We start from the raw sequence: 24,553 nt of genomic DNA, 5'->3' as shown, positions 1-24,553 counted from the left end.
CGAAGCAGGGACGCGCCCTCGGTCCCGGGGCGGGCGCTCGCTGCCCGCCCGAACAGCGTCAGGGCAGAGGCGGGGTAGGGCGCGGTTAAAAGGCGCCGCAGGTCGGAGCCGGGGCCTTCGCCACAGCCCGGCGCGGAGCGCGACTTCCCGCTCCGACCTCGTCCTGCGTCCGTCCGGGAGCCGGCGGCGCCCGAGCCCGACCTGCCCGCCCGGCGGAGCGGAGGGCGCCGCCCCGCGCAGACCCCGCCAGCAGGTGAGAGGCGCCGGAGGAGGGCGCGGCCGGGGAGCTTGGAGAGGTGGGCGGCGGTCCCCACCCGCGACCCCGCCGTCCTCGTCGCCCCTGGTGGCCGGAGGGGACGCGCGCGAGCCAGGCGCTTGGGGCTGCCTGGCGGGGATGTTATCTCTCTCCCATCCGCATCCTCGCGCCCCTGCGAGACAGGCGGGGACCCACGCGCGACGGTCGCTGCGCCGTCCCCTCGAGCGCGCCCCCGGAGGAACGAGGATGGACGGGTTTGGCTTCTTCCGCAGCCTCTGTCCCTCTGGCTTGCACGACAGGTTTCAGGAAGGTCTGGTGGCGGTGAATAAGCGGCCCCTTTCCCCCACTTCTTCTGCTTGACCTCGCTTCTATGGGCCAGCTCCGGAGTGGGTGGGTGTTTCGCCCTAACCCTGCTGCCGTGGGCTGGGGACTCCGTGTCCCCAAGACAGCTGACTTGGTGTAGGCTGCACAGTGCATCCCAGGAACTTGTGAAATGCAGGTGACAATAGCAGGGACAACAGTAATTAAAGGAAATTAGTGACACATCTCGGTGTTAAAACGCAGAGACTGGAAGGTGGAGGGGCATAGTGCCAAGTGTCGCTGTCTCCCTCCCTGGGCAGTTGGGGCTGGGTGGGCGGGATGCGATGAGCCGTGGACACCTGGGGTGCTGGGAGAGGGACGCAGGGCCTCCCCCAACCAGGTGGGTGTTTAGCCGCACACCCTTGTTCTCCACAGACCTCCCTTCTTGCCCCAGTTCCAGCAGAATCTAGCCCGTGTGCTGGAAGAAAAGGTCCTGACCCGCGCAGCTTGCTTAGAACAGCGGGATGCTGCCCAAGCCTGCCCCAGGGAGAGTTTTGTCCCCTGCTAGGACTGGGCAGAGTGCTGGGAGGATGTTGGTTGACCTGCCAGGGGAGAGAGGCGGGTTATGCCCCAGGCAGCCCCAGAGCTGGGGGGAGATCAGGACTCTGCCATCACCTTAGTGACTGGAACGGGAAGACATTGGGCAGGCCACCTGTTCCATAGGTTGTTTAAGCCGAATTCTGATAAAGGTTATGGTGACTGCCTTGCTTGTTTTGTCTGCTGAATTCTAAGAGATTTAAGCAGGAAAAGAAACAGAGATGCTGGCTCAACCAATTCAGACTAGTGGAAGGAACGCTAACTTGCGTGCCCTTCTCTGCATCATTTCCGTCTAAGGATTCCGGACGTAGGAGTCTTGTATAGGAATCAGTTAAAAAGTTACGTAAAGGGCCCTGCGTGGTAGCGTAGCAGCTAAAGTCCTCACGTTGCACAGGCCCGGATCCCACATGGGTACCGGTTCTAATCCCCGCGGCCCTGCTTCCCATCCAGCTCCCTGCTTCCAATCCGGCTCCCAAAGCCTTGGGACCCTGCACCTGCGTGGGAGACGCAGAGAAGGCTCTTGACTCCTGGCTTTGGATTGGCTCAACCTCTGGTCGTTGCAACTGCTTGGGGAGTGAATCATCCCACGGAAGCTTTGTCTCTCCTCCTCTCTGTGTATCCGACTTGGCAATAAAAATGAAATAAATGTTTTTTTTTTTTTAATTAGGTAGAATAAAGTCGAAGGGAGATGATTTTTCACCCGGACTTCTTGGTCTGGGAGGGTATTACGCTCTAATGGCTGTGTCATCACCCATAAGGATTTCTGTTTTACTGGCTTGGAGAGTGGAACTGCCCGCACCTCCCAGCGCCTCAGTCCCCAGCATCCTCTTATTGTGATTTCCAGGGATACTCTCAATGTAGGTGAGCTTAAATGCTGGGAAGGGCAAAGGCTTGCTCGAAGCAACACACCCGGAGAAGGGAAGGTGAACTTAATGGAGATTTTTTTTTTTTAACCTTTTGAATTCTTCCTGGAATAAGAGACATGGAATTCTGCAATTTGTCCATTTTTGCATTTGCACTTTGTAGACAGACAAAGGTTTTTAACGTTAATTTTGAAGAAGTGCATGAGTCGTAAATCCATTGTCACTAGTCTGAAAGGACAGCTCCTGAAGTTATACTTCAGTGTAATTTTTAAAAATCAGTTCTCTGTCAGGTTGGTCCTTGGGTGATCTGAGATTTCTTAGAGACAAAAAGTCCAGCTTCGTCTTGATTGATGACATAGTCCAAGGTGTTCAAAAGCGGCTGAGTTAAGGTAAAAGAATTTATCCCGCTGCTCCTCCTTAAGGGGTAGACTTGGGTATTACTATTATTTGTTGCTGTTGTTGTTTAACAGAGGAAAGAGCCTACATAGAAGAATATTTCTGTTTCTTGTGTGTTTTTCAAGACTGACACAGCAGGAGACTGACAGTATCCAGGCTTGCTCCATCACGGTTCTAGGGGTGAAGAAAAACCACAACGTTCATTCAGCGGACGGGTGCTGGAGGAGTTCTAGGAATGTGAAAGTCATTACCGTGTTCTTGCCCCACAGGGGACATCCCTGCTGCCTTCCGGCTGCTGAGCGGAGGGCCTGCATCATCACTGTGCGCCGTCAGCCTCAGGCCAGCGGAAGAGGAGACAGCCCCAAGGCCTTGCACACGCACTTGACATCCTGGGCATTGTGGGAAATAAGGCACAGGTTTGCTCGCTTTGCTTCAGTGCTTCCTTTTGGTCCACGTGGTTCCTCAGCTAGCCCAAGATTTGTCAAATAGTCATCAAATGGCTTCAAAACGGTCATTTAAAGGAGAATAAAAAGATCCTGTTAAAAGGGGTACTCCTCTGCTAAGGAATGATGCTCTAACTTTTAAGCCTCATTGTCTTTGAAACTAAAATAGCATTATTCAATGAACTAGTTGTGATTCATTCTTACATAAGACATTTTCAAATGATCAAGAAATTACGATACTGCAAAGGCGAAGCAACTTGAATTATTTGAATTGAAAAAGGGGAGGAGGTCCCTGTCTTTACGAAGCTGTATAGCTTCAAAAGTAAGGTCAATGGCTTAACTTATTTTTAGGGCTAACTATTTAGGACTAGCGCTTTAGAACGCAACACCACAAAACCAAATACAGCTGCTTATAAGGTGGAGCCTACCTGTAGAGTCTGTCCGTTCTTTGCTTAAAAGAGAGCCAGGGGGGTGTCAGTTAAAATGCACCCCTGTGGTTTACAACGGAAGAGTTAATAGTTTACTTTTTTTCTAAGAAAAGCTCCTCCCCTTTGGCTGCAAGCACAATAATGCAGGAAAGGAAAGAGACTTCGGTTTTTCCTACAGTTTGAAAGGGCTGAAATTATTCATCATTTCCCAAAGGGTATGGTGCCTTCAGATCTCCTTCCCCAAGGTGCTTCTTGTTGAAGATTGCTCCCTCAAGTTATTTTGTTTTTATGGAGATTAGGAGCAGGGCCTGGAGCCAAGTGTCCTCTTTAAACTTGGGGACTCTTCCGTGTCTCTCACCTGCATACCACCCCCATTGTGGAGAGTCTCCCTGTGGCCAGTCACTGCAGTCACATGGGGAAGTTGGGGGTCTGGTGCCCCCCCCCCACGGCCATTGCTGCTATCTGACATGACCTTAGGCTTATTTGTAAAGAAAGAACGTGGAATCTGTGAGATCTTGTGTTCTGCTTTCACTTTTCAAGTCTTCAGTGACGTCACTCTTAGGCGCAGGTGCCACTGTGCGCGTCTCTTCAGGGCGTCAGGTGCTCCTGTCCAGATACCTTCCTGCCATTGGCCTCTGTGCCTGCCGTCCCACTGCCTTCCTCCTGGGCTTCCCTGAAAGCTCACTTGCGCTGGGCACTGGAGTGTGCCTGGGGGTCCTGCAAGAATATAGCTACCATGCGCACGTGGCAGGCACTCGGCTGGCACTGACAGGCAGGTGGAAGCCTTTATAGTTGGCTGTAAAGTGAGGCCAAAGGGACGGCTGTATTAGGTTCTGTATGTTTGGTTAAGAGGCCAAGGCAGAGGGAGAAGCCTTTGAACCATGCTGTGGAAGTTGCTAGGTTCCCTGCATGGTGTGTGCCACGACTTGCCTGCCTGCTCAGACAGCAGCAGTTGGCACCTAAGCACCAGGTGGTGGAGCTTGCATCCTCAAGCGTAAACCCATTGTCTTTCTGATAAAATGTCCCCAAAAGTCAGATCAAGAACAAAACAGAGTCTCAGAATCACCCCAAATGGGAGTTGGTCTTCCATAACACAAACTGCTGACTTTCTTTCATCTGGGGGAAAAAAAAAATCTTGCTTTAGGTACGTGAGGGCCCCATCCCAAGAAGAAATCGGGGCAGCACAAGGAGCCCACTCCTGCTGAGTAGGGCCAGGCTGTCTCCGTTTGCCCGTTTGCTCTGGGGAGGGCAGGACTGTAGGCAAGGGGGAGGGCCTGCAAGAAAAATGCGGGAGCAGGCAAGAAGATTCACAAAAGCTTCGCCAGACTCTGGTAGCTCTGTCATCCCACAGTCACCTGCAAAGAAATGACTGGAACACATTCCCCAAAGGGAGGGTCCCCCACCTGCTGCTGAGGAGTCCAGGAGTCATCTTGTCATTTGGGGGTGCTTTCTTTTTATTCATTTATTTCTATTTGAAAAGTGCCATCTGGCCGAGAGAGTGTTTCCATTCTCTGGTTCACCCCCCGAATGCCTGCAGCAACTGGGGCTGGGCTACGCTCATGGCAGGCACCCAGAGCGCCATTCAGGTCTCTGCATGGGTGACTGGAGCTTGTACGTGGGAGCTGCATTAGCAGGCCTCTGGAAGAGAGAAGTGGAACTGGTACTCCCACCGGGCACTGCCACAGAAGTGGGGACCCCAAGCAGTGTCTTGACTGTTGTGCTGGACACATGCTCCTTTGCGTTTTGACAGAGAAAGCTGACAGATTCCTTAGTCTTCTGTGGCAATGCTGAGACAAGAAGAACGCTGTTGGAATTGAAGCAGCGTTTTCCGTAGTTTCAGCCCTGAGCAAGAAGGGAGGCCCTGAGCAGGTCCTGGTGCCCTGGTCGTTCTGGGGAGAGCGCCATCTGCTTTTGAGAGAAAGCCAACCCTGGGGCCTGATTACGTTGGAGAACAAGAGAGTGGTTTGTGCGGGACCTTGTGATTCTGTTTGGGAAGAGGCTGCTTGGGAAGAGGGTAGTAGAGGATGTTAAATTTCCTAAGAACACATGATCACAGCGGATGATGCTATTCACGTTACAAGTCAATATAAACATGTTGTATGGAGTAAATTGGTATTTGGTTTCTTTTTCCCCTTCTTAGTCTGTTGGGGAAACTAGATGAGGCCCTTCAATGAATGATTTTTTGTTTCTTGGACAAGCCAGGATATGAATGAAATCCACTGTGCAAGTTTTGAGAGTCCTTTGGGAAAATCGAGCCATTAACGGTGTGCATTTACATAATGATCAAAAGGGAGCTTACCTCTGTTCCTGCACTAATGGCAACTGCAATCTCATACGTGAAAGGGTCTTCCAAAACCTCGTGTTTTATGAAAAAGCCAGGCATGGATTTTAAGATTGCACCCAAATAAGCAGATTGTAATTCCATTTCTTTAGACTTTCCGAAATCCCTCTATTAAATCTTAATTCAGTTAAGTGATGCTGATTTTACAAGCTCTCTCCAAGAAAGTTACTTCTGGTAAAATACATACATACGTACATATACATGCACATATATGTATATATATGTAAAGAATAAACATTTATAGTTGTATATGTATTTCATATAAAATATATCTATGTGTTTTTGGAGTGGCCACTGTGTATCAGTCAGGAAAGCCCTCTGCCCGATCAGAAGCCTGTGGTTACAGAATGTCCCGGCCTACTCACAGAGATCCCCGCTCACATCCCTGATGTCACTGTTGAGCATTGGCTGTTGGCACTCACTGGCCTTTGGTCCTTTCTGCCCACAGAGGCGTAAGCGGGCACGATGGATTGGGGGACCCTGCACACGTTCATCGGGGGTGTCAACAAGCACTCCACCAGCATCGGGAAGGTGTGGATCACCGTCATCTTCATCTTCCGCGTCATGATCCTCGTGGTGGCCGCACAGGAAGTGTGGGGGGATGAGCAGGAAGACTTCGTGTGCAACACGCTGCAGCCCGGCTGCAAGAACGTGTGCTACGACCACTTCTTCCCGGTGTCCCACATCCGGCTGTGGGCCCTGCAGCTGATCTTCGTGTCCACCCCGGCGCTGCTGGTGGCCATGCACGTGGCCTACTACAGGCACGAGACGGCCCGCAAGTTCCAGCGCGGAGAGAAGAGGAACGAATTCAAAGACCTGGAGGACATTAAGAAGCAGAAGGTGCGCATCGAGGGCTCGCTGTGGTGGACCTACACCGGCAGCATCTTCTTCCGCGTCATCTTCGAGGCCGCCTTCATGTACGTCTTCTACTTCCTCTACAATGGGTACCACCTGCCGTGGGTGCTGAAGTGCGGAATTGCACCCTGCCCCAACCTGGTCGACTGCTTCATCTCCAGGCCCACCGAGAAAACTGTGTTCACGATCTTTATGATTTCTGCCTCCGTGGTGTGCATGCTGCTGAACGTGGCTGAACTGTGCTACCTGCTGCTCAAAGTGTGTTTCAGGAGGTCCAAAAGGGCGCAAGCGCACAAGAACCACCCCAACCACGCCCTCAGGGAGAGAAAGGAGAACGAAATGAATGAGCTGATTTCAGATAGTGGCCAAAACGCCATCACAGGTTTTCCTAGTTAAGCATTTCAAAGCCAGACCACATTTGTCGCCTCCGGAAGGGGACGCACACCTCAAAGTTCCCTTGCTAGACTGAAGGGTTTGTCTTTTCAAAGGACTCTTGCGATAAATAGATACTTGAGTTAACTTTTTGTAGAATATTTGCACGCCATTCCCATGCAGCGTTATCAAAGCCGTGATGCGTCTCTGAAAGCGACCCTCGGGGTGACAGCTGAGCCTCGAAGTCACCGTCCCGGGTGTCTTTCACGTTGGACATTTCGACCTGGCTGGTGCTTCCTGACAAGCTTGTGTCACTCCTGTTGATAAATAACATTTATCCAGAAATGGCATAGACAAAGGCATATTTTTGTAGAATTGAACTTGTTGTAGTTCTGGTTTTGAATTCATATAAAGTATTTTTATAATGACGGGCCGTCCTCACCTGGAAACATAGACGATGTGGATTCTAGACTTAGACCACAAGTGCCTAACTGTTAAACTCACGAGGGTCTGTCCTGTAGATACTATTGTGCATTGTCTGTTGACACCTTTGTGAAGTGTTGTGCGCCTCCTAAGGTGGACTGCACAATGCATTTTTCACTGCCTTCTCAGTGTCAATAGAGCTGTATGGTTGTGGGGAGGTTTGGGATTTTTTTTTAATTAGCCTATTTGCCAATCAGTGTGAACAAAGGAAACCAGAATGTGATCACCTCAATAAAGCCTGATCTCTTGCTTCAGTCTTTCTGTGCGTTGTGAGTTTCTGGCACATTCTTGCACTTCCCCACCAGCCCTGGTGGAGTGGCAAGTTCTTGTGTCGCCTTTGCTGGGGAGGACACCAGTTCCTGTTGGGGAGTGGGGCCTTGGGCTTCAGCAGGGACCCTCGCATGTTCACATCAGACCTACCTGGTTGCTAGCTTGGAGAAGGGTGGGTGGCTGGCAGGACTCCTCTAAATTGCCCAGCCCTGACCAAGAGGAGCCTTGCAAGGTCCTGGGCCACCATCCTCACCCATTGTGTGTTGCTATGACAAATACCCCAGAAGTTGAGTCACACAAAGCAAAGAGGTTTGCTGAGCTCATACAGTCGAGAGGTGCGAGAATCTGATGCTAGCATCCGCTCAGTTCTGGTCGACCCATCACAGCACACTGATGACATCACGGCAGGAGTGTGTGTGAGAGAGACAGCAGACCCACGACAAGAGAAGCAGGTTAGTGGTTGAAGAAGATGCCAGGCTTGTTTGCTTCTAGCAAACTCCCCTCCAAGGACTTCCAGGGAGAACAGTGTCAATCCCTTCCTGGCTGGGCACCCCAGAACTCATTCCTTTCACAGGTCTCGCTGTCTCCCAGCGTACCCAAATCAGAGCAGCCTTGCAAGAAGCTTGCCTTCCAGGCCTCATCTGCACCACTCAGCCCATGGCAACCCAGAGACACACTCATAGCTTTGCATTCTGCAAGGCTTTCCCCAGGGATTTACAGATTTCCCCATAGGCTTGCAGCACAGGTCCAGGTCACATGAATGCAACCTCCGGCTAGCAGGCGTACAGGACAGAATGCCAGAAAAATCATGTGGTCTGGCCCTGCCACGGCAACCACAGGCAGAACTCGCAGCTCAAAATATCAGTTTCGGGCTCATTTTTAAGTTGCTAATTTTGCTTGGCTCTCAAGTGATGTTATAGATACCCAGATGGACCTTGGCAGAGAAGAGGTTCTCCAGCCTGGAAAGGAGCAGGATACGTGCGAATCCCCTGCCACCTTCATTCTCCTCTCCTCCACCCCACTCCTGCCCATAAAGAACAGGCACAAGTGAGGGCCTCACAGCACATGCTGCCCCTAAAGGCACACCTCTGTGTTTGTCACAACATTAAACAAATCCCAGTTACATACTTCAAACTACAAAAAAATGCTGGTACTTATCTATAAAACCAAGGTCCAATCTGTCAAATTCGCAGGTCATCACATTGGAAAGTCCTCGTCAGCATTCCTATTTCCTGAATCTCCTCTGATAGTCCTCTTTTTCCTTTCTAAATATTTGTTTATTTTACTGCAAAGTCATATTACAGAGAGAAAGAGAAACAAAAAGATATTCCATCTGCTGGTTCACTCCCCAGATAGGTGCAATGGAGAAAACCGAACTGATCCAAAGCCAGGAGCCAAGAGCATCTTCTGTGTCTCTCACATGGATTCAAGGTCTTGAGGATTTTTGGTCACGTTTACTGCCCTCCCAGCCACGTGCAGGGAGCTGGAAGGGAAATGGAGCAGCCAGGACATGAACCGGTACCCATATGAGACCCTAGTGCTTGCAAGGTGAGGATTTAGCCATTGAACCATCCCGCCTGCCTGAGAGTCTGCTTAGAGGGTCCAGCACAATGGCTGCATTGCCTAATCCTCCCCCTTCAAGCACATGTGTCCCATATGGATTTATGTATTTACCTGAAAGGCACAATTACAGAAAGAGAGGGAGAGGAACCATCTGCTAATTCACTCCCTTAAATGGCTTCAATGACCAGGACTTGGCCAGGCCAAAGCCAGAAGTCTGGAGATTCCCTGGGGTCTTCCACATGCGTGCAGGGGCCCAAGCACTGGATCCATCTTTTGCTGCTTTCCCAGGCCATTAGCAGGGAGCAAGATTGGAAATGAAACCATCAGAACATGAAGCGGCACCCATACGGGATGTCGGTATTGCAGGTAGCGGCTTGACTCGCAGCACCACAACACCAGTCCCATCACATTTTCTTTATGTGTTTACCTGTCAAAACCACAATGAGACACCACATCCCACCACAACAAAGGCGAGGGTGGACAGGCTGTGGAAGATCAGAACCCAGATGTGCTATTGATGGGTGTGTCAAACGGCGCAGTTCAGCGCCTCCCCAAAAGTTGAACAACATGATCACACAATCCACAATCATAGTATAAAGGGTCCCAAAAGCAGTGCAGGGAGCAGGCTCCTGATTCTAATCACACTTCCCATGAACTTTGTGGATTCCTCCCAAAGAAATAATATCCAATGGAACTGGAAGCAGGATTCCTACACATCTGTCCCCTCCATGTTCACCGCCCAACGGAAGCAGCTCTCCTTTCTCCTTTACTTCTCATCTCTCCCTCAACATTTTCCTTCCACATTTTAGTGTCTCTATGGGCTCCTTCCCTTAAGCAACAGCTCTCTTCCCACCTTCTCAGTGCACGCTCTGAGCTGGGCCATCAGCACCAGTGGCTTTCTGAACACCTGTCAACTTCCTATAAAGGCTTCCATGCTGTTTTTTCTGAATTCTGGAATACTGACCAACTGGCCCAGGGCACCTCCTGCCTGCCCCTCCAGATGCACCTTTGCCCCTGCTCTGACACCTCTTTCTGTCCTCATCCTGGGGTGAAGTTACCCCCAAGCAGCTCATCTTCCTTACCCTGTGCTCCCTTGGCAATCTCATATTTTTACAACTTCTCTAGAAGGTATTAGTCCTGCTTTACAGACAAGCCATAGCTTTTGTGGCTTACCCAAGGTTACCTGGCTGATGAGTAGCAAAGCTAACTTTCACTTTGGCTTTATCTCCCAGGTCAGTGGCTTAACCAGCACACTGCTGTCTGCCACAGCTTCCAGGCATCCTGACCACATGTGCTACCCAGTGCTCTGAAACTCACTTGCCCATCATCCAGCTCCAACAATTCTACACCCACTAACTCTGCATTTCCCAGACATATCACTCCATCTGCAAGCATTTCAGTGTGATGCTTTTAAGAAAATATAAGGGGCAACACTTCCAAGCTCTTTCTATAAAGCTAATATCACCTCAATACCGAAGCCAGGTAGAGAAACAACAGAAAAAGAGAACTACAGACCGATATCCTTGATGAACATAGATGCAAAGATCCTCAATAAAATACTAGCCAACAGGATCCAACAACACATCAGGCAGATCATTCACCTGGACCAGATGGAATTCATCCCAAGCATGCAGAGATGATTCAACATTTGCAAAACAATAAATGTGATACATCACATCAACAAATTGAAAAAAATAAAAACCATATGATCCTCTCAATAGATGCAGAGAAGACATTTGATCAAATCTAACACCATTTCATGCTGAAAACCCTAAACAAGATAGGCATAGAAGGAACATTCTACAACACAATCAAAGCAATTTATGAAAAACCCAATGCCAGCATCATACTAAATAGAGAAAGACTGGAAGCCTTCCAAATAAAATCTGGAACTAGACAGGGATGTCCACTGTCACCACTACTCTTCAATATAGTTTTAGAAGTCCTTGCCAGAGCTATTAGGCAAGAAAAAGCAATTGAAGGAATACAAATTTGAAATGAGGAATTGAAATTATTGCTATTTGCAGATGACATGATTCTCTACATAAGAAAACCAAAAGACTCTTGGAACTCATAAGAGACTTTGGCAGAGTGGCAGGATACAAAATTAATGAACACAAGTCAATGGCACTAGTGCACGCAAGTAATTCCATGGCTGAGAAAGAAATTGTAAGTACAATCCCCTTTAAAATAGAGGAGAGGAATCTTAAATACCTAGGAATTAAGCTAACTAAATATGTGAAAGACCTCTATAATGAAAACCATAGCTCATTTAAAAAGGAAATTGAAGAAGACCTTAAGAAATGGAGAACCTTACCATGTTCCTGGATTGGCAGGATCAACATTATCAAAATGAGCATAATACCAAAAGCAATATACAGATTCAATGCACTCCCAATCAAAATCCCAACAACATTCTTCTCAGAAATAGAAAAGATGATACAAAAGTTCATCTGGAATCACAAAAGATCATAAATAGCTAAAGCTATCCTGAAAAATAGAAATCAAACTGGAGGAATCACAATTCCAGACCTCAAAACATACTACAGAGCAGTGGTTATCAAAACAGTCTGGTACTAGTACAAAAACAGAGAAGAAGATCAATGGAATAGAATACAAACACCAGAAGGAAATTCACACATGTATACTCAGCTGAACTTTGACAAGAAAACGGAAAACAATCCAGGCAAAAATCCGGGTCTATTCAGCAAATGCTGTTGGGACAGCTGGAGAGCAGCTTGCAGAATAAAGAAGCAAGACACACACCTGTTGCTTTATACAAAACTTAGCTCTAAATGGATCAAGGACCTAAATCTACACCCAGAAAGCAGCAAACTATTAGAGGAGAACATAGGAAACACACTCCAAGATATAGGAATAGGGAAAGACTTCTTAGAAAAGACACCAAAAGCACAGGCAGTCAAAGCCAAAATGAACAAATGGGACTACATCAAACTAAAAAGCTTCTGTACAGCAAAGGAAACAATTAACAAAGTGAAGAAGCAACCAACAGAATGGGAGAAAATTTTTGCATACTACACAAGTGACAGCAGACTAAAGAGCTTCAGAAACCCAGGGACAGTAAAAACAAAATAAAACAACAACAAAACTGTAACAAAATGGGCAAAAGAAATGAACAGACATTTTTCAAAAGAATAGATTCAAATGGCTAACAGACATATGAAAAGATGCTCAGGCTCCCTAGCCATCAGAGAGATACAAATGAAAACTACATTGAGGTACCACGTAACTCCAGTGAGACTGGCCTACATTCAGAGCTCAACTAACAACACCTGCTGGCGTGGAAGTGGGGGGAAAGGCACCCTCCTTCACTGCTGGTGGGAGTGTAGGCTAGTACAACCACTGTGGAAATCAGTATGGAGAATGCTTGGAAAATTGCAAATAAACCTGCCATGCAACCCAGCTATCCCGCTCCTAGGAATATATCCAATAGAAGTGAAATCTACATATGAGAAGGGGATCTGTAATCCTCTATTTGCAGCAGCACAACCTACAATAGCAAAGACATGGAAAGTATCCAGATGTGCATCCAAGGAAGAGTGGTTTAAAAAATGTGGTACATCTACTCCATGGAATATTATTCAACTATTGAGAAGAATGAAATTATTCTATTTACAACCAGGTGGTTCCAATTACAGACCATTATGCTCTGTGAAATGAGTTAATCACAAAAGAACAAATACCATATATTCTCTCTTATATAAGGAAACCAACATGGAAAATGTAACTCCAGTAGTATAATCCATACTGTTTGTTGATTGTTCATTTGCTTTTTTGGTTGTATCCCATGTGTTTTGATGTTTTTTATTTCAGTTTGGTTCATTCCAAATGATCTCTTTTCTCTAGTCAAATTGATCACAGGCTCATGAATTATATGATGGCGTCATTTTTCCCAAGAGACTTCTGTGTTCCCTTTTCGTCACTCATGTGTTAGTTATTCAGTGGCACTTTTTTTCCCATGGTACTGTAATTTGTTGTTGATGTTGTTGTTGTTGGTGGTGGTGTAGTGGCTGTTTAACTCATACCATTTGTTGACCTTGTTTCATGGCTTCTTGCTTATGGTAATGTATAGTGATGGAGTACTGGAGTCTATCATTTACAGATATGGGGGTATAATGGAACATGCATCCCAGCATCCAGACGAAAGATGGATTCCCAGTGAAACTGTCAGACATGTGTAGACTATGGGATGCTGGACTGTCTGGCATTGTCTGTAACAACAATGTCGGGGTACACTTAAATAAGAGACTGATAGAATTATGATTCCTTATGAAGGACTACACTATTGTAGTAAAATGGGAAAAATCTGACTGGGGTGGGAGTTTGGGGGGGAATTCCAGCCTATACAAAACTTTACCTAACAATTCAAAATTCAAGATAAGAATATATTTTTAAAAAAAGAAAATATAAGGGGCCCAGCTGTGGCAGCCTAGTGACTAAAGTTCTCACCTTCATGCACTGGGATCCCATACAGGTGCCAGTTTGTGTCCCAGAGGCCCTGCTTCCCATCCAGCTCCCTGCTTGTAGCCTGAGAAAGAAGTTGAGGATGGCCCAGAGCCTTGGGACCTTGCAGCTACATGGGAGACCCAGAAGAGGCTCCTGGCTCCTGCCTTGGGAAAGACTCAGCTCCAGCCATTGTGGCCACATGGGGAGTAAATCAACAGATGGAAGATCTTTCTGTCTCTCCTCCTTTTTGTATATCTGACTTTCCAATAAAAATGAATAAATCTTTTTTTTTAAAGATTTATTTTTATTATTATTTTTTTTTATTGGAAAGGCGGATATACAGAGAGGAGAGACAGAGAGGAAGATCTTCCGTCCAATGATTCACTCCCCAAGTGAGCGCAACAGGCCGATGCTATGCCGATCCGAAGCCAGGAGACTCTTCCGGGTCTCCCATGCGGGTGCAGGGTCCCAAAGCTTTGGGCTGTCCTCGACTGCCTTCCCGGGCCACAGGCAGGGAGCTGGAAGGGAAGCAGGGCTGCCGGGATTAGAACCGGCACCCATATGGGATCCCGGGCGTGCAAGGCGAGGACCTTTAACCACTTGCGCCACCGCGCCGGGCCCGAATAAATCTTTAAATAAGCGAAAAAGAAAGAAAATCCATTGCTTCTGTAGTGAAAGCACTTAGGAGATCTCTGGCAGTCTCTGGGACCAGGATACATACCTCCTCTTAGCCTTCACGGAGACTTGTCAGTATGGACACTGAGAATTGTATCCTGACTGCCGAGGAGATCATGGAGAATGTGAATGCCCCCAGAGGCCAAAAACTCTGAGGTCAATCACTTCCTTTTGGATTTCCCACACAGGATGGTAGCAGCCCAACCCTCTCATAGGGTCTGATGACATGGAACTACAGCCAGGAGTCCCAGGTGGCACTCAGAGATAACAGGATTGTAAATTTCCTTCTGGACTCAGGAGAGGAGCTTTCTCTGGTCCTTATCTAGTTTCAGCCTTGGCTCCCAGCCCTCTCTTACACCATCAGGGTTGCTTGTGAACCCCAAAATTAGTTCAGATAGACAGAGACTAATAAAGGTCAGCTAGTTGATAATCACGCAGCTTGTACCTCACTAATCAGGCTTCCCATTGGACTTTTCAGATAGACAGAGAGAGACATAGATGTAGATACAGAAAGTCTGGAACAGCCAGGGCAAAGGCCAACTAGCTTATAATCGCTCAGCCTGTACTTACTGGTCAGGCTCCCTACTTGCTTCTCCTGGACTTAAATAGGTTGGATGTAGAGTTAAATTCTTCCTCACTCACTAGGTTGTTGGGGATTTCCCTGCTCACCTGCCTAAAACTTTTCTATTCTTCAATTGTTAAAATGCAAAGTTCTATAGAACTATGCTTAATCACTATATACTGCAAACTTTAAATTGTGGCTTAAGATTCTCCCCAAAAAACTTTATCAATTTATGACTGTTAATGCTAAACAAGATGTAACTGCATAGAAACTTTGATGTTAAGTTTGTACTCAGCTGTCATATATGATGGATGTTAAAGTTTATCCTTTCACTGTTCCTGTGCCACTCTGATTTAGGTTAAACCGAAAAACATAGTAACTTAGGAGGGAAAAAATTGGTTTATAGCAGCCAGTTGTATATATACTAAAATTGAGAAGTCAAGAAAGAAGCTACAGGATGTGGTTAAGAACTTGCATTTTCCAACATTATTGGGCACTCAATACCAAGTTAATTAACTTCATGCTGTTATTAATTTCGATGTTTCTTCCTGTTGTTGAGGTTGTATTGTGGCTTTTCATTGGAGGGATGATATTCTGCCAGCTCTACTTTCAGACCAAGGATGGTTTCCCAATGGAACTGTTGAATTTATCTGGATGATAAGATGCTGGTCTCTCCACATGGTCCAAGCCTGCAATGAAGGAATCATGACTGGATATGAACTGTACTACTGTAACAATATGGAGTAATCCACCATGGGGGCAGGGTTTGGGGAGGGGCTGGGGGAATCCCAGCGCCTATAAAACTGTGTCATAAAATGTCATAAAACAATAATAAAAAAAAAGTTTTAAATGAAAAATAAGAGAGAAAAGAAAACATAGGTTCCTGGTTGGCATGGTACTTACCAGGCTAATCCGTTCCCTGCAGTGCCAACATCCCATCTGGGGTGCCAGTTTGTGTCCTGGCTGTTCAACTTCCAATCCATCTCCCTGCTTATCACCTAGAAGAGCAGCAGAGAACAGCCTAAATTCTTGGCACCCTGCACCCAGTCGGAAACCCGGCAGAGGCTGCTGGCTGCCACATTCAGACTGGCTCTACTTTAGGCACTGCAGTCATTTGAAGCATGAACTAAGGGGTGGACAGTCTCTCCATCTCTCCCTCTGTTTTATAAACCTGAGTTTCAAGTAAAAAAAAAAATCTTGAAAATATATACATACATAGGTTATCTTATCAAACAGAAGCTATAACTCTTTTCAAACATCATGCTAAAAACTCCTGTCGCATTCCTCATTTCCCACTTGCCCTGTAAAGGTGCCTTTAATTTTTTGATAGTAAGCTTGCTATTTTTGGCATAAATGTGGATTCCTAGGTCTAGGGAAAAACGAATGGGGCAGTGTCTCCTAGTGGGGAGTGATTATGGTACAAGTTCACAGCCAGGGAGCTGGCAGTGTGTCATCAAGCTTTGAACACTCCTGTTGCCATTTGGACCCCACGGGCCACTCACTTCCGGACTGTAGCCAGTCCCCTCCAGTCCTATATTCCTGGTGACCTTCGATTTACTCACCATCTTTTATGGCTTTGTTATTTCATGGAATCTTTCCAGACTAATTTTTTCCCCCTTCAGCGTGATTCCCTGGAACCCATTAATGTTGTATCAGTTACCAGTCCTTCCTCTTTATTTTTTTTTTATTGGCAACTAGTATTCTATGTTACGCCTACACCACAGTCTGTTTAGCCGCTCACCCACTGAAGGGCTCTGGGCTGGTCCTGATGTTGTTTTTTTTTTTTTTTTTTTCAAGACTTATTTACTTTTATTGGAAAGGCAAATTTACAGAGAGAAGGTGAGGCAGAGAGAAAGCTCTTCCATCCACTGATTCACTCCCCCAAGTGGCTGCAATGGCCAGAGTTGAGCCTATCTGAAGCCAGGAGCTTTGGACCATCCTAGACCGCTTTCCCAGGGCACAAGCAGGGAACTGGAAAGGAAGTGGAACAGCCGGGACAGGAACGGACGCTCTTATGGAACCCCAGCGTGTACAAGGCAAGGATTTAGCCACTGAGCTATCACACTGGACCTTGTTCCTTTATTTCTGACTTATGTGAGCAGTGTGAATATTCATGGTAGAGTTTTCTGTGACACCAAATTTTCTCCTCTGTGATATTGAGGAGCCTCGCTGCTGGGCCCCTACTAGCCACATTGTTCATTTTTTTAGGATACAGAAACACTTTTCCTGAGTAGCTCCGCCCTGTCTTCTTCCCTGGAGACACAGCAGGGATGCAGTTCCTTCATGCCCTCACAGTAGCAGGTGTTACCAGCGTGCAGCCAGGGTGACTGGGGAGTTTGTATCTGCAGCCCCTCTCCCAGCCACCTTAACTGAGACTGAGCAGCTTTTCCTGTGTTTGCTTGCCTTCTCGAAATCCTCCTCCTGCCTTTTGTTCATTTTCTGAACAATCTGTCTTTCTCCTGCGAGTTTGGGAGTTCTTTATTCTGATACACTAGTTTGAACAGGCAGTGTGGTTTGCAAATATTGTTTCACTCTGTAGCTTTTTAACACAAATGAAACACACGCTACTCCATTGTGGCTTTTTTCCCCTCCACATCTTCTTAATAAGGATTTTACAGAGCTAAAGCGTTTTATTTTAAGGGAACTATAGTTCAGAGATTATGCTCTTGGTTTCATGTCAGAACTTTTTGCCTAGTCCTGGAACCTGGAAGCTCTCCTTCTAAACTTTTTCTGAGGGTTTTACAGTTTCACAGTTTGTGCTTGAGCCTGTGGTCCCTCTGGGGTTAGTTTTACAGAAGATCTGAGACCTTCATTTGGGATGCACTTTTTGGCTGTTAGCTGTGTTCGTTGCTCCAGCAGCAATCCATGAAAAGGCCACCCTTCCTGCTTTCGCCCCTGTTCCAAAAGCAGTTGGCAGCACTTGCGTGGGTCTGTTCTCTGTCGCCTCTATTCTAACAACCTTCTCGTTACACACCACCTCAAGTGCATCCTGGTTATAGCTGTAGAATCAATTGTGAAATTTTCTGGAGTAGTCATCCCATCTTATTCCTCTTCAAATTATTTTGATTCTTTTCGTTTCTTTGCCTTCCCATTATCTCAATGGATCCATTCTACGGATTGTTTTAGAATAAAATAACCTGTGCCTCTAAAAATGTTGACAAGATTTTGATAGGAATGTTATAAAATCTCCATATCAACTTGGGAAGAATTGACATCTGTAATATTTTGGCTCTTTCTATCCACAAACACAATTAATCTCTCCTTAGATCTTCCTTAACTTCTTTCCTAGGCACTGTATTTTTTTTCAGCCCACAATGTAAATATTCTGCCAAAGTTATGTGGGGTTTTTTTGTTGTTGTTGTTGTCATTTTCTTTGAGTGATTAGGAATAGAATTGTTTTAATTTCAGTGTCCCATATTCATTTTAAGTATATAGAGATAAGCTTGATGTTTGTTTGCTTATTTTTTTGTGTTCTGTCACTTTCCGAGGTCACTTATTAGTTCTGTAAGATAGCTGTAGATTTCCTGGGGTTGTCTAGGTGGACAAAAATCTACAAAACTGCAATATTTTATTTATCCTTTTAAAATTTCTTTTTCTTGTCACATTGGTTGGCTGGAAGTTCCAGCACCAATTTTGAATACAAATGGCAAAGGAGAAATCCTTGGGGCCACTGTTGTGACACGGTAGAGTAGCTGCCACCTGTGCCCCTTTGGGCAACAGATGAAGTCCCAGCTGCTCTACTTTCTATTCAACTTCCTGCTAATGAGCCTGGCAAAGCAATAGATGGCCCAAATATTTGGGTCCCTGCACCCAGAAGGAATACCTGGGTGGAATGGTAGGTTCATGTTTCAGCCTGGCACAGCCCTAGTCATGACAGCCATGTGGGGAATGAACTAGGGGATGGAACAGCTCTCTGTTTCTTCAAAAAGAAGGAGGAGGAGAAGGAAGAGAAGGAGGAGAAGAGGAAGAAGAAAAGAATGCAAAAACCATTCTCCTGCTGGTCTTAAGGAAATCTTTAAAAAGTAAATAAATTCGTAAAAATTGTAGGTATAACTTTTTTTTTTTTGTAATTTCAATCAAGATGAGGAGGATAGCCCAAGATCTCGTGATCCTGTACTGGTGTGAGAACTGGAAAAGGTTCCTGTCTAAAAAGATTTCTTTATTTTTATTGGAAAATCACATCTACAGAGAGGGAAAAACGGAGGAAAAGATCTTCTGTCTGCTGGTTCACTCCCCAGATGGTTGCAACGGCTAGAGCTGAGCTGATGCAAAGCCAGGAGCCTCTTCCAGGTCTCCCATGGGGGTGCAGGGTCCCAAGGCTTTGGGCCGTCCTCTGCTGCTTTCCCAGGCCACTAGCAGGGAGCTGGATGGGAAGTGGGGCAGCCGGGACGTGAATCGTGCCCTTGTGGGCTGCCAGTGCCTGCCCACAGATTAGCCAGTTGAATCATCATGCTGACTTCAATGGTTATCTTTTCTTTTAAAGCATTCGATAGTATTTCCAATTAACTACTTGGAACTGAACATTTCTTATTTTGAGGCACTTTTCTTAAAAACTTGATTTCCTAAACAATTAGTCAAATTACCTGTTTTGTATTCAGTGAGCGATGGCTTATGTCTTCTGGAGAAATGACCCAGTATCTGAGCTAAAAATGTTGCATGGGTAAAGTTGTTTCTAATGTTATTATTGCTTTGAGGGTCTGTAGGAAATATACACTATTTTGCTCCTGACATTGGTCGTCTATGCCTTCTTTCTCTCACTCTGTCAGCCTTGCGAGAGGTTCATCTATTTCATTGGTCTTTTCAAAGGTCCAGCTCTTAAGTTAATTTCTCTATCCTCTTTCTGTTCTCGGTATGACTGAGTTGCATCCTTATCTACTATTTCCTGTCTCTGGTGGCTCTCTGGGTTCGTTTTACTCTTCTTTAAGTTCTTGAAGTGGAGAATTAAATGATGTATTTCAATCTTTTTTCCTATTATATTCAGTCAGGGCCGTACAGTTCTCTCTCCAGCTCTCCTTTAGCTAGCTTAGGGAATTTTAATATGTTATTTTTTTGTTTTCATCCAATATTATGTTTTTATTCATGTATAAATGAAGTTTAGTTTCCGAGCATTTGGATATTCTCCTATTATCTTTCTGTTATTGACTTCTAGCTGTAGTTCCATCACAGCCCGAGAATACACTCTTTACTATTTCAGTTCTTTTCAGCGTGTGGCCTGTGATTTAGCCATGCCTTTTATTCTGATGTGTTCACATCCGTGTGCTTCAGGACCCTGGGAGGCCAGCTCATTCAGAGAGAGCGCAAATGATTTCCCCGTGAGCACACCAGTTATTTGCAAACCAACCAATCTGAAACCAGACCACCACCATTGCCAGTCTCTCACATCGCAGACACCTGCTGCCGTCGCCCAAATGCCAGGTCCCAGACTCATGACAGCCCCTGCCTGTTGGCCCTGCCTGTTCTTTAGGCAGCACATCAAGGGTCTTGTTTTGCGTGTATTCCACTTACTTCCCGATTGACAGCTGCATCCGTGAGTGGCATGCTATACCTCCTGTTTCTGGAGAACCGTGACTAGAAACCGCTTCCTCCATGAAGTCATGTCCACGCCTGCATGACCCATCATACAACTGAAGCCGATCTTGAGGCTGAGTATTTGACTTAGCAGCTAACATAAAGCTTCAGATGGCGATGCTCCCATACCAGAGTGGTTGGGTTCAACACTTACTTCCAGCCCCTGGTGCCAGCTCCTCGCTAATGCAGACCCTGAATGCAGCAGTGGCGGATCAAGTGATGGGGGTCCCTGCCACTCACATCAGAGTTCTGGGCTGTGTTGCTGGTGTTAACCCAGCCCAGTGCCAGCCCCTGCAGATGGCTGGGGAATGAATCAGCAGGAGAGAGTGCTCACTCTCTTTCTCTGTCATGATCAAGTTAATTCATTAAAATTTTCAATTCTGATTATATTCTCCATTAACTAGGAATGTAGTATATTTCAGTCTATATTCCTTGGGTACTTGGAAAGAATGCATAAGCACGTGCTACTGTAGTTGGGTGAAGAGTTCTGGAAACATCGATAGGAGATGATGTAGGTTCATGTGTGTCCTTCACTGCTTTCTGTCTAGTTTTTCCATCAGTTTTTGTAAGGGAAGGTGACGCCCTAACGATAGTTGTGGCTATACCTATTTTCCCTTTCAGCTCTGTATTATTTTTTTTCCTCACGTATTTTTCAGCATTGTTGTTTGGCATGTACACGTTTAGGGTTGCCATGACTTCTTGGTGAATTGACCCTTTTCGACATTATATAACCTCTTTATGGTAATTTTCCCTTTTCAAATGTATGTGTTTTTATCTATCTAGATAGAGAACTGTTTACTGGTTTCCTCTAACTAATATTTGTATGATATAAATATATATATATATTTGTATGATATGTCTTTTTTTTTTAGACTTTTACTTTCACCCTGCTTGTATCGTTAAGGTGAGTTTCTTACAGACAGCACATACTTGGATCAGAATTTTTGAGATTCAAGGAGATAGCGTATGCATGATGTCATCTGCCAGTTCACACCTCAAGAGTCCACCTGGCTGGAGCACCTCCCCACAACGCCTCCTGGGACCCAAACAGATGGAAGTTCCCAAACCAGCTCCACTATGCTGACCTCAGGCCTTTGAATGGCTTTTCACTGTAAGTCAGTTGCTTCTTTCCCTAGATGCTTTTAGATTTTTTTTTCTTGGTATTTAGTTTTCACACGTTGAAGTATAATGTGTTACATTGCCTTTGGAGTTACCTGGTTTAAAGTTCATTTATTGAAATCTATGGAACCTATAAACTGAGTCTCTTGCAAAATTTGGAAATATTCAGCCATCATTTTCTTTCATTTTTTTTCTACTGCATTTCAATTTATGACATCATTTCATAGGCTCTGAGGTTGCCCCAACCCTCCCTGTGCCCTCTCCCCATGGTGGATTACTCCACCTTATTGCAGTATTACAGTTCAAATCCAGTCGTGCTTGTTTCATTGCAAGCATGTACCATGCATAGAATTGTCCAGATGAATTCAATATTTTCTTGGGGAGACCATCTCTGGTCTGAAGGCAGAGCTGGCAGAATATCGTTCTGACCAATTAAAAGCCATAATATAACATCAACAACAGTTTACAACATTATGGAGTCGACTGACATGGTATTGAGTGACTGAATGTTAGAAAATGCAAGTTCTTAACCACATCCTGTGACTACTTCATTGACATTTCAATTTTAGTTTATATACAACTGGCTTCTATCCACCTTAAAATGGACTATTCAGCTGTCTCGTGTCTATTTCTATTTTTGCATTTAGCAGTTTATTGAATTGAAGCATAGTTTTTACTGAACTTGGCAGATTTTTAGGATAGTCCAAACTGGCTTATAACTCTAACAAGGCATATGTCAACATTTGAGGCACAGAACAGTTTTAGGAAGGGTGTGCAGAGAAATCTTCAATACCCTAGTTAGGAGTAACTTATTTTTGTGTCCTGCCTAGTAAGGTATATGTGAGTCCCCGCTGACCGTTTCCCGTCTGGTTCTAAGCTTTCCTTGTTGTTCTCTATCTATTCTAATTTTTTGTTGGTGTTTTGTTTTGTTTTGTTTTGTTTTGTTTTGTTTTGTTTTGTTTTTTGGGGGGGTCAGCCATCATTTTTTCAAGTAATTTTTAGTTACATGTATTTCTCCTCAACATGTGAAAGTTTATGACAAAATATTAGGACCATTGTGCCATAAGACAAGTTCCTGCAAATCTGCTCATCTTTTTAAAATCTGTATTTAGCCTAGAGGCTAAAATCCTCGCTTTGCATGCACCAGGATCTTATACAAGTACCTTCCCATCCAGCTCCCTGCTTGTAGCCCGCAAAAGCAGTCAAGGAGATCCCAAAGCCTTGGGAGCCTGCACCCGCGTGGGAGACCCAGAAGAGGCTCCTGGTTCCTGGCCTTCGGATGGGCCAATTGGAGAGAGAACCAGCAGACAAAAGATCTTTGTCTCCTCTCTCTGTAAATCTGAGTTTCCAATTTAAAAAAATAAAAAAATCTTAAGAAGATCTAAATTTCTCTCTCACATTCACACCCAGTTCTGAAATGTCTGACTGATTATTCTTGGTTTTGTCTGTTTCTTTGTTGAGGCTTCCTTCTTCTCACTTGTTTCTGGTATGCTAGTAATTACTCCTGGATGCATTCGCATCATGACTGTTCTAAAGTTTTGTCAAATGACACCAACTTCCTGTCATCTTGAAATTGTTTTGGTTTCAACCAAAGTTGAGATCACCTTGGTCCTTTGCATGTTCAGGGCTTTGGGGGCATTACGTTTTGAGACTCTGAATCTCACTTAAGAATTCCCTGATTTGCCTAGCTTTCTCTGGCTCCACTCCCCATCACACTAGTCAGGTAGAAGCAGGAATCCAGGTCCACTCTGCCTCTGCTGCTTCCCAGGATGAGAGGAGTGCCCAGTACTATTGGGTGTGAACGGGTGATCCAGCCTCTGGTATAACCTGGACCAACACCTCAGTAGAGTGCTGCTCTACTGCCGTCAGATGGGAGCAGAGTTCCAGTCTCCCGCATGACATGTCCACGGACAGCAGGGGCCTGGGTGGTGATGGAGAGGCTGCAGGGAGCTTGTTACCAGCTGGGAAGCGAGTCCTAGCTCCGTACTTGGTCTTCTGTGATGCTCTTCCGCAGCTGGTCAGGGGAACCAGACAGAACGTGAGGCCTTCGGTGGCATGGCTAGTGGCAGGTACACTGAGCTACTGGGTGAAGTTAGTGGTTATTGTCTGCATTTTTTCTGTCTTGCTAGGCTTTTGCTTTACCCATTCTGGGACTACAGACACAACTTTTTCCTGCTTTTTTTGCTCTTGTCTGCACCCCTTGGTGTTTTGGGTTTTTGGCTTTCCACACCTCACACCAGCAGCATAAATTCCTCACTCATGTTTCCTTGCTCCCGATTCCTGAATTTCCCAAGGGAGGGTTCTGCTGTCAGGTGGCCGTTTATGCAGCCCCATGGCATGGTACAAGCTCTCTCTTCCCTCCCTATGTTGCCTACCTGTCTCTTTTCCAGCCTGTTCTTCCTGGGTCAACAGGAAGCTTCATGCTGGGGATTGTCCCTGCCTCACTGCCTACAAAGCTGCTCCCTCCTCATCCTTCTCCTGGGGGTGTTTATATAATTTCCAGAATGTTCTCTGCTTTTCCTCCAAAAGAGAAATAAGCCAACCTCAGTCTCTTTGCCCCGATACCCACCGCGGTGTAGTGAACACAAACAGTTGTCCTTGCAGTAATAACAACCCTCCCCACACCCACTATCTGGCGTGGCTCTTGGGAGGAAAGAAGGTGCTTTGGCTTCCCACTGCAGGGGACCCCAGGGTGGCTTCCTGACGTCCTGTGGCCAGCTTCCCGGATGGCCAGAACTGCTGTTGCCATGGTTTCTGGCCCCTAGGGGAGTGCCTAGGTGAATGCTGATGGCCCGACTTGGCAGCGCTGGCCAAGGCTTTTCAGGTCATCTTAACAAGAAAGGGTCTGCTGAAGCAGCAGGGCGCCTTGCAACCATTCAGACGGCAGAGAACCCTGGGGAAAAAAAAAAAAAAAACTAAGGCGAGGAATTAAAATATACCAAGCAACGACAGCCTAGAATATCTCAAAAAATGGTACTGCAGAGAGCAGACACTC

At 46.0% G+C, this 24,553-nt stretch overlaps 1 protein-coding gene across 1 annotated transcript; it reads left to right on the top strand.

Annotated features, from left to right (window-relative positions):
* The first annotated feature begins 2,755 nt into the window (after nucleotides 1–2,755).
* On the top strand, nucleotides 2,756–7,582 carry GJB6 (gap junction protein beta 6). The gene is made up of 2 exons (XM_040988336.1): nucleotides 2,756–2,828; nucleotides 6,073–7,582. The coding sequence occupies exon 2, from the start codon at nucleotides 6,090–6,092 to the stop codon at nucleotides 6,873–6,875; it is 786 nt and encodes a 261-aa protein (XP_040844270.1). The 5' UTR covers nucleotides 2,756–2,828; nucleotides 6,073–6,089; the 3' UTR covers nucleotides 6,876–7,582.
* Nucleotides 7,583–24,553: the final 16,971 nt, after the last annotated feature.

Source organism: Ochotona curzoniae, unplaced genomic scaffold, assembly GCF_017591425.1.
Source record: "Ochotona curzoniae isolate NIBS_2020 unplaced genomic scaffold, NIBS_Ocur_1.0 contig_4838, whole genome shotgun sequence".
Lineage (NCBI taxonomy): Eukaryota > Metazoa > Chordata > Mammalia > Lagomorpha > Ochotonidae > Ochotona > Ochotona curzoniae.
The sequence above is the reverse complement of the archived record's forward strand: the minus strand, read 5'-3'. Positions and strand labels throughout refer to the sequence as shown.

Bases quoted from the DNA above. Each gene is read 5' to 3' on its own strand.
- GJB6 (XM_040988336.1), top strand. From the start codon at position 6,090: ATGGATTGGGGGACCCTGCACACGTTCATCGGGGGTGTCAACAAGCAC.